Below are 18,978 nucleotides of genomic sequence, written 5' to 3'. Positions count from 1 at the left end.
GTCATTTTAGAGACGGTCCCTAAATTCGTGAATATTGAAAATCAAGCCAACTTTATGCCAGTCATATCAGATGCGCAGTGGTTCTGCTATGTTTGTTTGAAACTATTTTCGCTGCTAAAATAGATCAAAAGCAGTCAATCACTGTATGATGAATGAATCTCCTGTGTACATCTACACTCGTTTAAGTGTAGATTTCAGCGAGTGAGTGAACAAAACTCCTCTGATTATTAGACATCGCATTCATAAACTCAACAGAAACACGTGTGATTGGTTATAATGCGCAACGCGATTATAACAGATGGCTTTTGAGAAGACTATAATAAGTTCAACCGCCAAAGTGGCTAGTGGGATATTATACGCCACAGCCGAAATAAACCCGCAAAAGGCGGGTTGGCGGGTGTTAATGGCGGGCTGTGAAATTTTGGCCATTTACCAAAAAAATATGGTATAGACACTAGGGATGCTAAAATTCTCAATATAATATAGAACCGTTCGGTACGGCCTTCACGGTTCAATACGAGCCTTTGAATTGCGGTTTTTCGGTTTTGCATTTAATGAAGTATTTTTCTACACATTCTATCATTTGCCTCCATTCCAATATACTGAACAACGTGACAGTGGTAGAGTTATACTCACAGAACACTATAGTTATTCACAATCATCAAAGTTCATTATTTGCATGCGTTTTAAAGCCTTGCCGGCTCATTCGTGTGCATATGCACTGTATTAACATGCGCTTCTCCGAGCGCGCGCACTAAACGCATGTCAAACACGTGATTACTGGACTAAGTAGTCGTCTTACTGCGCTAATACTGTCAAATACACACAAGGTTAACATAAACACAGTCTGTTATGTCTAAAGTGAAAGTAAAATCGGCGTGTGTCTGTATCATGGTCTGTATATTAGATGCACGTAGGTCTTATATTGACAGCAGCAGCCTGTAGTGAACACGCTGTCCTTAAAGGGACAGTTCACCTCTAAAATTATGTCATTATTTACTCACTCTAATATTGTTCTAAACCTGTATTCATTTCTCATTTTTGAGTGAACTATCCATTTAATGTTAATACAACAACAAAAGACATAGAGAAAACCACTCACTACTCTTGACTGAAAAACTTTAATACAGTAGATTTAATAAGAATCAGTGTATATTTTATAGTGAAGTCTATGTAGTGTTTTATTTTTACATTTATTCATTCAATTTCATACTTAAATGCTGCTGTACAGCTCTGAGCTGCCAGTGTAAATCTTTATATATATTTATTTTATATTATACAATACACTAGGAATGTGTACAAGGGTTTTTTTAAAGTAAAGTTTTAAGTTTAAGTAAGGTTTTTCAATTATTTTAAGTAAAATAAAGAAAGAGTATTGCAATTGAAAAATAGTCTTTTTTCTCCTTAACCTCTTGCGGTTCCTGTCGCTTAAGAATAGAATAGCAAAAAACTGATGTGACAAGCCATCAGAACCGAACCAAACCGAAAACCGTGGTTAAAAACCGAGGTATGTATTGAACCGTGGACTAACTGTATTGTTGCATCCCTAATAGACACTATAAAAAATATGTTTACTTGTTTCCAGCTCTCATAAAAATACATTGGAAAATATGTTATTTATTTATTTATTGTGATGAGATTTTGGCCATTGACCAAATGTTACACTTTCATTTATCAGAAGTTTTATCCCAAATGACTTTCAAATGAGGAGCACTAGAACCTAAGCAACTCATCCAAAGCAAACAGACTGTTTCCTGTCTGCATCTGTAGGAACAGATGAACACAGAGGTACACATACCTGTGGTGTCACTCTCTCTGTGCTGCTTGGTGGGGGGCTCGTCGGTCTCCCACGGGGTGGACTGGTTGATGGGGGTCTGGCCCCATCTCACTCCAGGAGCCAACAGGAGACTCGGAGTCTGTGTCTCACCAGGAGAAAGACCTGCCGCCTGCAAAGAAAGAACACATATGATGGAGATTAGACTTTATGACACAAAACAGCTTTCATCAACAGTATGATGGTAGTAAACCTAGTGTTGGCTAGTGGTACTTTTCAATTGGGGCGCACAACAATGAACAGACCATGTGGGGAAAAAAAAAGAACAGCTTTAGTTTGAAACCACCCTAAACAAAACAACAAAACAAAGAGAAATGACTACTTAAAAAATAAATAATAATAAATCTAATATTAAACCTGCAGAGCCAATCACTGTAGCTTCAAAATGGGCTCATAAACCCTGGATTAAGCGGGTCCCTATAAACCTCATTTTGTTTTCAGATTCAAATTTCACTTTATGCCATTTATAGATTCTGATTACGTTCCTTTCACGATAAAGAAGTAATATTCAACCCTAATATAAATTTGAATAACTGTAATTAAAATATGTAAATGACAGTTGTGTGTGTGTTTACGTCAGGTTTCAGCTGTAGTGTATGGTTTTCACGAATCCCTCTGCGCTTTCTGCATGGCTGAAATTATGAGGCTCTAATTACACATTGTGAGGGAGTCTGGCTCTTATAATCAGTATTTCCCAAGTTCTTAGAAGTACTCGTGTCAGACTAGGATTGGTAATTAATTATTTAGCATAAGAGCAAGAAAACTAGAAGTGTCGAGGAGACAGTTACTAAATGCCTTCATTAAAACTCCTCCATTTAGAGTGTACCATAAAATGAGATTTAACCCCAAAAATATTAGAATTAAATGGCTTTATAAAACGTCGCAGACTGTTTTTATATTTGGATTAATCTCAGGAGGTTTAATTAAATAGAGTCATTTTATTTTATATGATTTGTCTTTTTTTTTGCGACCGTTGACAATATTTGGATCTGAATACAGTATAAAGATCTCATTTTTTGTTAGTTTTATATTCACAATTTACCTTAAATAGACAATAAAAAAAAAAAAATAATAATAATAAAAAAAAAAAAAAAAAAATATATATATATATATATTTTTTAAATTAAATTAAATTAAAATGGTCGAGTACATTTGGATTAATCTCAGGAGGTTTAATTAAATAGAGTAATTTTATTTTATATGATTTGTCTTTTTTTTTTTTTGGGACCGTTGGCAATATTTGGATCTGAATACAGTATAAAGATCTCATTTTTTGTTAGTTTTATATTCACAATTTACCTTAAATAGACAATAAAAAAAAATAAAAAAATAAAAAATATATATATATATATTTTTTTAATTAAATTAAATTAAAATGGTCGAGTACATTTGGATTAATCTCAGGAGGTTTAATTAAATGGAGTCATTTTATTTTATATGATTTGTCTTTTTTTTGCGGCCTTTGGCAATATTTGGGTCTGAATACAGTGTAAAGATCTCATTTTTTGTTAGTTTTATATTCACAATTTACCTTAAACAGACAATTCAAAATAAATAATAAAAAAAAATAAAAAAAATATTTATATTTATATATATATATTTTTATTTTTTATTTTTTTTAATTAAATTTAATTAAAATGGTCGAGTACACAGCAAAAGCCCAAATAAAATGGCAGGTTTGTACAGTTATTCCAAATTAAGCTGTCACTCATAAAATTATCCAAGCATGTTCACCTTTAATGCTTGGATAACTTAATCTTAATACTTTACATATAATATAGTGCACAAGGAAAAAGCACAAATTGCATTGCAATAAAAAGCATCGAGGTGTTCATTGAAAGTGCCAGCTAACTATGAATGAACAGTTGCTGATTGCTTGGCATGGAGGAGCAGAATGAGGAATTTTGCTGGCTTGAAAAGAAAAGAATAAGCCGGTAAAATAAACAAGAAAAAAAAGGGAACGACATTTAGAGTCATGTTAAGATTAATAGCGGAGGAAGTTTGGAGACTTTGCTTCTCTCGCTTTTCTTTGCTCAACTTTTATTGAGTTGGGATTCGGTGTCAAACAGGCAGGCGGAGTGACGGGGCAGCGGTGTGATCCAGGCAGATGTACGAGGCGGGTTCCAGAGAGACGAGTTAACCCTGCATCGCAACCTCACCCTGCTCCGTACCCCTGAGTTAATGGAAAAGACCTCGTCATCAACCCTCTGCTCCGGCCTGCGAGTTTTCCTCTGTTCCATTATCCTCCCTGACCTGCGCTTTACTTCATCAATTTACCCATCATGCATCTCTGTCACCTCGGCCCAAAGCCAATTTGTTGTGGGGTTGCGCTGCGCGTTGACATCATCAACAAACGAAACTTCTCATCATGACTGGTGCGTGCAGATGCAAAGGGCGACCTCCAGATGGTAAGTGCTGACGCTTTCTGTCCGGGCGTGCATTCGTCTTAAGTGCTGCTGTAAAAACGTGTCGAGATCAATACATTTCAATATCACACTAATTCTTGTGTACTGGAAAAAAAATAAGCTACAGAACTGGGGGGAAAAAACACTGGGTTACTTTTGCAACCCACATGCTGGGTTGTGCCTGTTGAGTCATATATTTTTTTCTATGGTTGGGTAGTTTTTGTGTTACCCAGCCATTGCAACAAACCAGAGGTGGCTTTACTACAACATCCCAGCTGATGGAGAGCACAGAGTGCAGGCTTTTTGCACCCTCGTCAGGAGAGAGCGGTTCTCAACGCCGCCGAATGGGTGCATTTTTAATCGCTAAAATGGTTTGTATGCATTTTATGTCATGTATAAGGTCTTATGACGGGAATATATGTGGAAAATAGAAGACATCTTATCAAAGTGGAGAGGAAAGAGAACTTGAAAGCTGACTGCAGCGAGTTTTGGACGGTGCTTTTAGTTCTGTTTGTTGGCGTGAGAACAAACTTAGCAAAATATGGTCAAATTTGTTTTCAAACTCAAGTTATTAAAGGGGAAGATTTCATGCATTCTGACTAAGTTAAAGAGTTGGATTCTCATGCTAAACATGGCCAAACATTTCAAAAAACGAGTTGGATGTATGCCGGAGTATTTCTGTGCCAAATACACTCCTTCAGAGATTTGAATAAGTTTCAGAACGTTTTTTGTGTACGTATGGCCCTGTATGATGTCATAAAGGGCAGAATTCTTTATTTGGGCATTTCTCCCGGATGAGCGCAGGATCCAGGGATAATGCCATGATGTATTGTATATGTGTGTGTGTGTGTGTGTATGCTCGTGACTCCACACCACGAGTTCGGCTGTTTTCGGATAGAATCAGTACAGCGTATCTGTCTTTTATAAATATGATAAAACTTAAAACTCTTCAGAGATATGAAGGATGTAATACTACTCTATAGGTACTCAAGATTAACACGAGACTGGCAGAAGCTGTGTGTGTTATGTACCCTTTAAATATTAAACTTTTAAAAAGCAATTTCGTTTAACTGTGTAATCCGTTTAATTGTCATTTTTTCAATTATACAGGTTGTTTTAACTCTTGTCTATATTTTTGTGCCTTCCTGGGTGTTCTTGCCTATAAATAAATGTTCATCTTTTGATTGTTACTGAATATTTAAACATGTTTATCAAAACAATTCCTTCATATACACTCTAAAACATGCCAATTTGGGTTATTTGGCAACCCAGCACTGGGTTTGTCTAATTTTTGACCCAAATAACGAAAATAGAGTTGTTTTTAATCCACACTGTAAAATATTATTCTCATGATTTGTTATCACACCTTATTATCATTTGAGAAATCAACTTAACAAAGCATTTTGAGTTTCTATTTATTAAACCAATCTCATTTATTGTTTTAACTCCAAGTTTAAATTTCAATGAACTCAAAATGTTAAGGCAGGTAACTTTCTTTTGTAAGTTAAACCAACAATATTTGTTTTGCAGTGCAGCAATTTTTAGTGTATATGAAGAAATTATTTTAATTAGCATTAAATTAAATTACATTTGAGTGAAAAAAGGCATCTAAATAAATAAATGCAGATTTTTTTTATTTTTTATTATTATATTATATTATTTTTAATTAATACAAAATAAAATAGTCTGTATGTTGTTGAGCACACACAAAAAAAGGCATATATTGCAAAAGTTAATTTCCTCTCATCCTGAAAGCATGATTACACCATATGGCATAACTATATCCTAAACTTACAAATTTCAACCTAATTTGTGGTTTTAACTTGTAGGGATGTAAGCAATAACCCAAACAAAGTCTACTTTCCTCCAAAAAATCCCAATGGAGAGATCCAGGGAGATAAAAAAGAACCTATTAGATTCACCGTCCCTCCAGACTTTTGTAGCCCACCTATGCCTCAACTTTGTCCTAGTTCACAAAACCTGACAAACTTTGCATGAAAAAGGGAAGATATAAAAGGCGTGAGACTAAACAATGCTGTTGTCGTGCCTGTCTTTATGGGTCAGGATTGATTTATGTCTTACGTTGACCAATAGTTACCTTGTTTCATGATCACAACACGCTGCCCGACACGTATAAAGTCTAATAATTCTTTGCCGCCTCTCGCGTTTTTCCATTTTTGGCCTTGTTCTTCCCCCGAGTGTTTTCTAATCCTCGTAAAAATGCATAATTTATGTCGTGGTATTTTCTTCTGTAATAATCCTATGCATTCCCTACGATCAGCTGTCACGAAATGTTAAATCTTCCTCACCCGGCTCGGCGATTTATAAGCACGATTGTATCAAAAACAATATTGCATATCAAAATTTCCTGCAGTCCTGGTGAGCAACGCATAAAATGCACATTTCAGACTTTTTACGGGCATCTGCTGACATCAGTGGGGGCGGGTGATGACAGACACTGTAAAACGTGGTAGGACTTGAGCGTAGCCAAGCATTCTCTATTTTCTGGCCGTTTTAATTCATCTCTGGTTTTACCAGGCCCCGCGTCCCTGGCGGGCCATTATCGCTGTGTGGCAGATGGCTTCCCTGACTCAACAGAAAACAGCCTGGGATAGTGTGTGTGTGCGTGTGTCCTGTGCAAAACCAAGCAGCCAAAAATAAATGAATAAATAAATGCGCCGCTCATGCTCTTCAGCACAAAGAAGTTTAACATTTGTAGTCAGCGGCGGCCTGGGAGTTTTCTGCTGCATGAGTCTAGTTACAGGGAAGATGTCCATGGGGAGTGAAGGACACACTATAAGCTCACAACAAGCATATGATGCAAGACAAACAATGAGGACCCAACTCACTAAACAGTACTCTGCACACATTTCAGTGCAAAACCCAGTGTGCTACTCACTGACAACCAAGTCAAGTCAAGTCAACTTTATTTATATAGCGCTTTTAACAATGTAGATTGTTTCAAAGCAGCTTTACAGTGTTAAACAGGAAAATAATGCAGCATAATTTTATTCAGCTGTATAGCCATTCTGGAAAAATTTCAAGTATCATACAGTGACAGTGTGGGCTTTAGATCAATAATTTGATCAGTAATGTAGTTTAAATGGTTAATTTAGTTTATTATTTAGATGTATTTCGATGTTTAGTTGAAAAATTTAGTGTCCCCAACTGAGCACGCCAAGCCAGAGGCAACAGATTAAGAGTATTTATATATGTATAAATAATAAATACAGACCCTAATTTAATAAATTAAATTAAATAGCTATTAAAAATCTTACAGGACAATGTTTCTTTAAAAATCCCGTTTATATTTATGTTTTTCTTTGTAAAATCAAACAATATATTAACATCCTTCAAACGTTTTATCTATATAAATAAATGTGCTTATGCTCGTCACGTGTTGTAGAAATGTTAGACTAATGTTATCATTTTTTTCACAAGCTTTTCTCTTTTCAGTGACTCTATGATTCTAGTCTCTGCTATTTTATTCACATTACTGCTTAATTTAAAGATAAAAAAGCTTGCTTTGTCACAATTTGTTTTGGCCAACATAAGAATAATTTCCAATCAATTTTATCAATTCAATTATAATAAAAGTTTCTTAAATATAATGCTGTAAACTATATAGGGAGCCCTTACTTGCACATTGCGATAATATTAAAGGTTAACAACAGAGCCCAAACTATTAGCCTAAATTCAGTTGCTATTTATGTTTAGATATAATAATCACCACTCAAATAACATATTATGGAATCATGTAAACTGAACATAAGGCAGTTTTTGCATCTACTTCTAAATCTAGTTATAAAGTTATATTTTTTCCTCCAATTCGTAGTTGAAATATAATCATTTATACACAGTGTCTGTAGTGTCTTAATATGTATATATACATTAAAAAACAGATTGAGTAGAATATAATGAATATATAGGCTAATATAGGTCATATATTTAGTGAAAGAGTTTGTTTCTCTAGTGAACTAACAGACACTGAATGACTTCTGAGGTAAATGTGATGCTACGTGACATTGTTCACAAGCCGTTTTATTGTCTTTTCGCGGTTGAAACACCGATTGAGCGATTACACGAGTCACGACATATGATACATTTCAGTATTAATTCATGTTTATTCTTTAGGAAGAGATGATCGTGTTAATTCGCAAGCTGACGCTTGAACTGACGCGCCTACAGTGATCAGTTTCGTCACTTTAAAGAGCGTCAAAACTGCATTTATCGTTTGAATTTCGTGATAAAATGGACTGAATACTTGTAATATGTTTGTGTGGGAACTCGGATTGAAGTGTGTTCTGCGTGTAAGACAAGCCGACTGTTAACTGCTAAAGATTGCATTCGGAACCGTTCGGTACACACGTGCACCGTACCAAAAGCCCTGTACAGAAACAGTTCGGTATGAATACGTGTACCATTACAGCCCTAATACAGACCCTAATTTAATTTTAATTACATTTAGAATTTAAAAAAAAAAAAAAATATATATATATATATATATATATATATATATATATATATATATATATATATATTTTTTTTTTTTTTTTAAACAGATACAAAACTTTATATTTTACAGCCAGGACACAGCAAAGTTTTTTTTTTATTTTTTTATCCCATTTATATTTATATTTTCTTTGTAAATTTTTTTAAAAAAGTATATACAAAAACATCTATAAAACCTTATAAGAGGTAGCATTTATATTTCTGTTTTCTTTGTATAATAAAATAATAAATAAATAAATGAATCAATCAATAAATTAAAGAATGAATGAATGAATGAATGTATATTTATATATTTTTTTCTTCAATAATAAAATACATAAGTTAAAATAAAAAAATTAAATATAAAAATTCTTAATGTTGAGCTCATTACAGGCAAAATACACATTTATATTTGTATATATTTCAAATCTTCAAATCATTTCCTTGACTTGATTTTTCATCCTCTCAGATGAAAACGAACTCTGTACAAATCATTTCTCATCAGGCTAATGGTGTCGCTTCACTCAAGAGTTTCCTCCATTAAATGTATTCACTACTGCACATTATAAAGACTTCAACTTCCAACTTCTACAATGTAATCTCTGAAATGTCATTTTTAATGCATGAGTAGGTAGCCCGACTGCATGGCACTTATAACGGGTCAATCACTCTTTGGCCATATGAAAAATGCAATCACTATGATTTCCCCGTACAGGTACACAAATGAGGTACGGGGGACGTGTCTTGCTCTGGCAGGAGCCAGATTGGTCAGAAACGATTCCAAAAGGGCCTTATCTGAGCGCGCCGCAGCCAAGCATGGAGCTGAAGTAAATATCACCATGGTTACCCGCTTCCCTGTACGGCACGGCTGTGAACTACCTCTCTTTATAGCAGGCTAGCATGCATACAGTAATCCCGTACCATCCTCCACTGCTGAAACACAGACGCATTCACAGCAGAAAGTGATCGACGTCTGTTAAACAAAACCGGAAAATACTAGCAAAGCAAACAACAACAATGCACTGGTGCAGTTTGCGGCGTAATTGGCGAAATCCGCCATTACAGGCCGATCGTGTTTTCACATCAGGACAAAGAGCTTCTTTTCGCGTTTGAAGGGATAATGAATGTGATTCAAGGCCCTCTTGACAAACCCCCTGATTTTGTACGTCCTCTCATGTTACAGCGAGGCATGCCAGCCGACATGAAGAATACGGCCGTTGAGTGTAGCGGACACAGGGTCTTTTTTCAAACAAACAGAGGGGACCGGAGGCGAGAGGGGCCGTGGAGATCCAGCACCAATAGATCTCCTTCCACTCCACCATCCTGTCCGACGCTCCTAAGCACACCACACATCAACGGCGGGGGGACGGCAGACAATGGCCCTCTGTCCAGCATGGGGGATCGAGGGCTTCTTTACGCCTCTATTGTTCTACTGCCTCGGGTAACCTAAGGACTCTTGATCAAACGAAAGCCAAGATGAATAGCAATGTCGAGCACTTGAAGAACCAATTCAGGTTGTGTTTTTGATTCTTTTGCTTGGAGAGCTCCTGTGTGTTTTAAAGGGCTGTGCGCACAATGACCTACCTGACAGCATCTGTGGAGCATTAAACACACAAGCCTTAGGATTACGACTAGTCTACCACAGCCAGACATTTATCAGCATAGTCACATTCCCTTTGCTACCTTATTCTCACCGAGAATCGACCCCTTTTACAGTCAGACCTTCATTTAATGCGGCCAACCACAATGCCTTTTTTTCATGTATAGGACCAGAGTGACTAAACAGGGCAAATTAGCATGAGACCGCAATCCCATAAAAGTGCCGACAGTATGAAATAGTCCCGCTGTTATATTGTGAGCAGTTCTAATGTAGAGAGATCAGTCACACGGCATTTTACGGGCTCAAAAAGAGTGGCCATGAAGCAAAGCTGGCAGCATTCAGGTCATGTACTTCCTAGGGCTGCTGGGTACCTGCCATCGAGATGAATGGGAATGCTAACGGATCGCTCTCTCCAGGTATATTACGTCTCCTAGACTAGGACACCTTCTAAACAGCCTTATGCATACAACATGCAAATATATCTGTTGATCTCCTCCTGTTTGTTTCTCTAGTCTGGCTCTCATCTTCCTAAGACTCCTCATTCACAGCAGACCATGAAAGGAGTGATTATTCCTGGGAAACAGAGAGAGCTGGAGGGAGGTGGGCCGCTCCATAGAGAGGTGGGCGAGTGACTCAGTCGGGACCGGCAGGACAGGGTATGCAGCAGACATCTGCTCCTGCTGGCATAAATGTGCTGTTCAAGAACATGTTATCTGACTGACATGTAGGAATGCTACAAGAACAGGGTAGAAGCCGTGGGGAGAGAGAGAGAGAGAGAGAGAGAATGAGTGTGTGTGCCCTCCGAGGCAAGGGAGGCAGTGCCTCTTCGAAAAACTAGATGAGCAAATATCCCATACTACAAAATGTGACATTAAAAAGTAGGGGAGAGCGGGGCACAACCTAACGCTTTTTTGACTTTCTCAGTTTGTGTAAATCCACTTGGGGTTCAGAGTATTTATTGTCCAACAGCGACACCGCAGGTAAAGTTACAGAGGGACGCCGCATCTCTCTTGCCTCCCCTGAGCTCATTGACTTTGAACAGACCCACTAAAGAGAGCAGTGGGTTTGATGGAGGGGGGGGGGGGGGTAACTGAGTATGACTGGGGGAATGTCACATTAGTGGAGGCAATACCTCCATTGTGCTCTTATTTGATATGATCGGATATGATTGGCTCATGTGAAAAATTCCGCCTCTTGTTTTTGTGCACATTCTCAAACCGTTCTGGGAAAATTTATTAAAAAGTAAGTAAATAACCATGACTATTGACTATTAATAAGAACAGCTGAACATCAGTTCACAAGTAAAATATATTTTTAAATTGTTACTGCAGTTAGTTATTATTTTGGAATAAATTTAAAAATGCTAAGAAGCACTCACTTGATAAGATTTATACTTGGTTTTAATAAAAAGCACATTAATCACATAGTATAGTTCATGAATACAAAATAGAAGTGCATTTGGTTTCTCTCATCTTCTTTTTTTGATGTAATGTTTATTTAACCCGAAAAAAAAGTCACAACATTAAGTGTAACTGGGACATGAAATAAAAAAAAGTGTGAGGACTTTGCTTCCTCATTTTAGAACACCATTGCCACCACTGTACCAGTACATTTTGACCTTATGGGGACATTTTTGTAGCCTGACGTCGTCATACTCAATTCTAGTCAGAATATGAGTCTGATACTGCTCCATTGGGCTGTGATTATGAGGCGTGTTTCAACCGAACCAGGAAAGAAAATGCCTCTGCACTCAATTGGATAGACCTACAACCAATCAGAGCAACGGAGCGACGCATAGTTGTCAACAGAACTCAACTGCACGCACGCTGGAAGAAGTAGAAGAAGAAGATTAGTGTAAACGATCTTTGCCGGTGTAAAGTACATGGAGTACTTACCAACACGATCATCATTTTTGAGAGAAATACCGGTAGTAAAGGTCCGAAGAGCTCTAGTTTGAGCATAGTTGCGCCAACAGTTGGGGGGGGGACAATAAACATGACATTTCTCAAGAGCAACTTTTGAAGGGGACACAAATAATATGGGCAAAATCGTACTTGTAAGGATATGCATACCACGAAAAAAAAAAAAAAAAAAATCGTACTTATTTGCCGTTTTGGTGCACTGAAAAATGATGTAATGTCCGTTTTTCTTTTCTCTGTCATTTTATCTGACCAACAACACAAAATGATAGTTGTTTAAATACGATTAAGGTTCACCACGCAGTCATATTATAATTATTAAATTATCTTGCATCCTCCACATAGTATTTTATACTATGATATTCAGATATTTAGATATTCAACTGCAGCAAGCCCTCTGATCTGCCACTTATTATATTATATTGAGCAAAACCCAATACAGATCTGACGGAGTGGCCATCCGCATATACTTTCGGTTTAAAATTAGCGCCAATTCTGGGGCTGGTTGCTTGAATTGTGGGTTCATTAACCTATTATTCTTAATGAAAAACACAACAACAAAACAGTACAATGACACACCCCGTTAAATAGGCGCTTTTACATTTCGCTTCGAAACCAAATTTTCAGCAATCATCTTGTCTGTCAGCTGTTTGCTCGTTCGGCTCGTGCTGTATTGAGCAGACACGTTCAGTTTTTAATTGTTGTGTCTGTTTTCTAACTGAACTAAATTATTTTATTACTATAAAAATAAAAACGACGGTGGCCCGGGGCGCTGCCGCGATGGGAGAATGATGTTAACAGTGTTTTGCCTAATCTGTATTAAAGAGAAAATAAATCACTTCATCTGATGTTTAAAGTGAATAAAATAGCATTGACAGCCCTTACTGGTGCTTCACAACTGCTGTCTGAAGAGCTCTGTTCTCTCCCCAAACTTGTGTGGTAGTTTTTAACGGTCTATGGGTAACGTTAGTTGAGGTGCGTGGTGGATCAAACCACTGTGGGGCAAGGGGGGGACTCAAAATGTTTCTAAACGTAAAACGCATTTTTTGTCCCGTTTGCATGTGTATTGTTTTACTACTTACACATTTATTTTAAGTATATTTCATTATATTATTTACAATACTCAGCATGGTTTTTAGGGGGGACAGCCCTCAGATTGGGGGGGGTCCCCCCCGCGCGATTTACGCCCCTGGTTGCGCCACAACGGATCAAGTCCAGACCGAACTTCCCGACCTCAAATGTTGAGGGTGGGGCTAAGTTCGGCTGGCATCTAGGCTAACATTTTTGGTCCCCATGAGGAAAACAGCTAAAAAATCTATAAATCATACTAAATTAAGAGTTTTGAAAATGTAAAAATGCACAAAGTTTTAGGTTTAGGGGTAGGGTTAGTGTAGTAGGGGGATAGAATATACATTTTATACAGTATAAAAACAAATTTGACCTTTAAGTTACCATTATGCCTATGGAGAGTACCCATAAAACTTGAGAAACCTGTGTGTGTGTGTGTGTGTGTGTGTGTGTGTGTGTGTGTGTGTGTGTGTGTGTGTGTGTGTGTGTGTGTGTGTGTGTGTGTGTGTGTACGCACCAGAGCCGAGAAGAGAGCGAGAGGGTAGAAGAGAGAAAGAAAGACTTGAGTGAATTAAAGTGCGATTTAGACAGAAAGAGGGTGCCGGGTCAGCAACAGGGCAGTAATAAAATGTTAATCACTCTCGTGCTTACCAGTATAAGGAAGTTGACATTGAGACATTAAAAAGCTGCTCTACACTCCATTAACCAGAACCGCTGCATCTGCTCCCATCAGAACCATACAAAAGCCTTCCTGCATATTCACAAAATGTAAAAAATGTCAATTTCATTTACTGTAACAAATGTGAGGGCCCAAACTTGCTACCACAATGCTTGGATGTGTTCTGTGTTCTGTAACCAAGGTGTTGCTATGCAGTTGCTAAATGGTTGCTAGGGTGTTCTTGGTTGTTGCTAAGGTGTCTGATTTCACCAAGTGCAACATCTTTGTTGATCCTGGAACAAAGCTCTAATCAGATTTAAGGGAAGTTTACTGTTTATGTCTAGTTTAGGCTTACAACCAGGGTTATGTTTGTTATGCAGTTGCTAAGGTGTTGGTAGGGTTTCTTGCATGTTTCTATGTGGTCACTTTGATGTTATGGATGGTTGCTGGGGTGTTGCTATGCAGTTGATAAGGAGTTTAAGCGGTTTCTCACATGTTGCTATGTGGTCATTTTGATGTTATGGATGGTTGCTAGGGTGTTGCTATGTCTCTATGGTGGACTTGATGGCTGCTAACATGTTCCTATACAATTCCTTGTGTGTTTGAGTGTGTTTAGCAGGTTGCTATATGGTTGCTAGGGTATTTTGATGTTTGACTAGCATGTTATTTTGTGGTCGCTACAATATTCTAGATGGTTGCTGGGATATTGCTATGCAGATGATAAAGAGATTAAGGGCCCTATTTTAACGATCTGAAACGCAAGTGTCAAAACGCGAAGCGCAAGTAACTTTGTGGGCGGGTCTCGGCGCTGTTGCTATTTTCCCGGCGGGATAAATGGCTCTTGCGCCCGGCGCAAATCTAAAATGGGTTGGTCTGAAGTAGCTTCATTATTCATAGGTGTGGTTTGGGCGTAACGTGAATAAACCAATCCGAGCGTCATCCAACATTCCCTTTAAAAGCAGGTGCGCAAGTTCCATTATGGATTGCTATTATTATGGCGTATTTACCAGGCGCACGCCAGGAGCGGTTCACAGCCGAGGAGACTGATGTGCTTGTAAGAGCAGTGAAAGACAGAGAAGTGAAGTTGTAATGTTGTACATTATGGTAAAGGTGATTTCACAGTCTTTTTTTTCTTCAGTCTTTCAGTTTTTTCAGTCGATTTTTTTTCCTGGTTCTTGACGGACAAACCAATTTGTCAGATGTCCTTATATACATAGCCTATATGTCTTGCCACTATTGGGCAAACAGGTCTTATCCTTAATTATTACAATTAGCCTGAATCATTTGTAAGCTAGATTTATGCCTATTTTTTCACATCTTCGTGGCACACCACAATGATTTCCGTCATCTCATGTGTTAATTTTTTTTAGTGTAACAATTTATGATTTGCAAAAATAACTGTTGCATCTGTGTAGCTTACGTGAGCAAAGTGTACGCGCGTTGTGCACGCTATACATTATGGTCAAGCTTGCGCCCTTAAAATAGCATAATGAACAACGCGCAACGCGCCACTGACTTTAGACTAGGTTTTTTCTGGTCAGTGGCGCAATTGTTTAATGGAACAGCAAAATAGCACCAGGGATTGTTTGCGCCGGAACACGCCTCCTTTTTTGCGCTGAACCGCCCAGGTAGCGCAAGTTCATTCACTAGTTTAGCGACGTGCTTCTGTGGAGGGAAAAGCGCGCTTTGCGCGGGTGCAAAATAGGAATGACACATGCGTCGGTGTACAAAGTCAATTGCGCTGGGTGCAAGATAGGGCCCTAAGTGGTTTCTAGTACATCGCTATGTGGTTGCTGTGGTGTTCTTGATGGTTGCTAGGTTGTTGCTATGAAGCTGCTTAGGTGTTTGAGTGCTTTGCATCATGTTGATATGTGGTTGCTATAGTGCTGCTTCCTGATCCAAGTGAAAAGAACCCACTCCCAATTCTCAAGCCTAAAGGTGCAGTCACCTGCAGTCAGTTTAGCTGAAATTCCACTTGCAAAAACAGGTTTATTGTCCATTGTCAATAGGATAGCAATGAATGAAGCACTGCTCATACAAAAGTCACTTTGAAACCATGCAGCTATTTGCTGGTCAGCATGGCAAATTCAGGTGACCAATTTGAGCATGATCTAAATCTGCGTGGGGAACATTTTCACCCTCATGTGAAATTCCTTTTGGAATGACTGGATTTCACCCACAAAATTTCTCTGAGCAATGGTAAATGTGACTGCACATTATCTCAGGGTATTACATATGAAAAGAGATAGGGGGAAAGAGAATATTTACTCCCACACACAGAAACAACTAGAATTGTACATTTGCTGAAGAAAATGAGAGTGATGCTTGCCTGTGCAAAACTCACCGGCATGTTGCTAGGGCTTACTGGGAGTTCGCTAGGGCATGGATATTATTTTAGTAATAAAGAGCACACTTGCCTATAAAAAAAAAAAATAATCACATTCATATCGTCGCTGTTGGGCAGAAACTTGCATCTCTATATTTCGTAAATCATAAATCATTACTATTGGTAAGCCTTCACATCTTGCAGTAGGTTTTGTAAAAACTTAAAGGGTTAGTTCACCCAAAAATGAACTTTATAACCTGTAAGTTGATGAAAATGTAACATGATGCACTTACTGCCTCAGATGCGGATGTTTTAATGACGGGCAAAACACGCATGTCCAAAATTCTCTGAAATTCGATGGTCAAAAACCTTGCAACTCCATTTGAAGCTTGATTTTGGTAATATGTTAATAATGACACATGCAAGTGTCTGACTATATATAAAGCCACAATATCAACTTTTACAATGCAGTGTTTAATTATTTTTCCATTTTTTGAAAAGTAGCGTTTTTGGAGATATGAGGTTTCCGCCTGACAGAGACGATATGCTGGCCAAACTCTGGTCAGGCCAATCACATTGTTTATAAAGTCGGTGGGTGGGCTTAACATAATGACGACAGAGTTGCGGCTGTTCCGCGTGCTACTTGTAAACAAAGAAGCTGGCGAACAGCGGTCTTTCGATTCGGCTTTGGATATAAAAAAAAAAGGAAGATGTGTTCGGAGGTTTGCCGACCGGATACGGCGAAAGTTTAATCTATCAACTAGCTCCGCTTCACCTTCTTTGTTGCTCTGGTTGGTTGTAGCGCTGTCCTATTGAATGCAGAGGGAATTTGAAAGACAACCGTTTATCCCGCCCCTCGGATTGAACCCTGACAATGGTATGTTCCCAGACCCCACAACTTGATGTGGGTCTGGCTTGTCAGGCTAACGATATGCAACTTCTAAAACAAATTGATAAAATGTTGCATGTCTGGTAAGGGAATGGTTTGTTAAAATCTCAAACTCATGCATGAGACACAGTAGTAGTGATAGTGATGCTTGCTTTAGAAAACACCACTAAAAAGTATGTTTATGGTATTATGGGACATAGTAAGCTCAAAAGCCCTATGTCTACAATGCTTCATGGTATTTAACCCTCAGAGCCCGACGGCATCGCCCATGACGTCACACGGCACCTCCGATAAATATCTATATTATTTCATGAAACTTTTATCGATTTTCTTACCGTTTTTTCCAGCAGAAAGCTAACGAGCTAGCCATCACGGGGGTGTCTTTGTAGCCTTTACAGAAGGTTTTCTATCCAGCCTGGAACATGTGCATCTTTTTGGAGTTGTTCAGCAATAAATCAAAACGCTTACATCCAAGATATATCCACTTGATGTCCATAATTTATACATTTTCCGTCATTTTTGCCGCTAGCGCGATGCTCGATGTCATTACGCATGAACGACAGCTCTGTAATTGTGAAGAGAGAGAGACGCACAGCAAGTGTTGAGGATAGAGAGAGAGAGACGCGCTGCAGTTTTTAGTAGTTTTGTGGAGAAAGTTTGAGGAAAAAGTTTGAGGAGAAAGTTTGAGGAGAAGTTCCTGATAGGAACTGTTTTGAGGCTTGGCACCAGTAAATATCCAAAATCCAAAGAGGCCAAAAGCGCCTGGACTTTTTTTGGAAAAATTTAAATAGTTTTGGTTCTGTATAAGTTATCATGTTTATTCCTGAGTTCCAGGACTCCAAAGACTTGAACAAACTGTTTTCCAGAGGAAATATGCTTAGCTTTTATTTATTTGTGTGTGTTTTCAATAAATATTTGAGTGATTCAATTTCCGTTTTATGTTTTCATTTGTCTTTATGGTCCCATAACTTATTTTACATTCAGGTGACATCAATGCAACACAAATATACTGACAGTGCAACTTGTCTTGAAAAAAAAGAGGTGTGTCAATTGTCTGTGCACAACAGGGTTGATGTTTTACAAGCTTTTTTAGTAAATAACACCAGGCGGAAAATTAATTGTAAAAATACCCTTAGGTCTTAAAGGGTTAAGCTATTGCCATAAAAAAGGTAATATCATTCAGTTATAATGTTGTTACATCAGCTCATATGCCAGATCTATTCTTCCCTCATTCCCATATGATTTATAAACATATAGGCGAGACAGACAGGTCACAACAAAACAACCCGCACCTCATGTGCCTTGTCAGAATTATAACCTCTGTGAGCCTATTTCAGAGCAGTCCGAGACATTTCAGAGAATATCAGTGAACATTCAAATTCAATCCAAATCAAAATTTCAATAACACCACCTGTTCACTGATTCTGCCTGCCACAGACAATATTCCCCACTAATTCCGGACTGCAGGGATCATGCAGAAACTTGGAATATGCTGCTGGCGAACACGAACCAGAGGTGAAATGGATTTTTCAATTTTATTTCATCTTCCTTTTCCAACATGTTGCAGCCAACGAGAATATGGCGGCACAGTGGGGGGGCAGCAGAGAAAGAAAGAGCTGTAGCTCAAGAAGAAAGCTCTATCCATCATCAGGTGTCACATCATCTCTTTTGACATGCTATTTTCACTTGGCCCGAGACTGCCTGCTCTGATTCACGGAACATAACTACCACTTTGACCCAAAGAGCCACAAAAAAAAAAAAAAAACTCTTTCATTCTCTTCTCTTCCC

General features: G+C 38.1%; 1 protein-coding gene across 2 annotated transcripts in view; it reads right to left on the bottom strand.

The window, feature by feature from the left end:
• klhl29 (kelch like family member 29) overlaps positions 1-18,978 on the bottom strand; it is a 410,063-nt gene that overhangs the window by 191,461 nt on the left and 199,624 nt on the right. For both annotated transcript variants that reach the window (XM_079832066.1, XM_079832067.1), the window contains exon 4: positions 1,799-1,946. In XM_079832066.1, coding sequence (XP_079688192.1) covers positions 1,799-1,946 — 148 coding nt within the window. The remainder of the gene's footprint in view (positions 1-1,798; positions 1,947-18,978) is intronic.

The sequence above is a fragment of the Gobio gobio genome (genome assembly GCF_949357685.1).
Source record: "Gobio gobio genome assembly, chromosome: 12".
Taxonomy (NCBI): domain Eukaryota; kingdom Metazoa; phylum Chordata; class Actinopteri; order Cypriniformes; family Gobionidae; genus Gobio; species Gobio gobio.
This window is presented reverse-complemented; position numbering and strand designations above follow the sequence as displayed.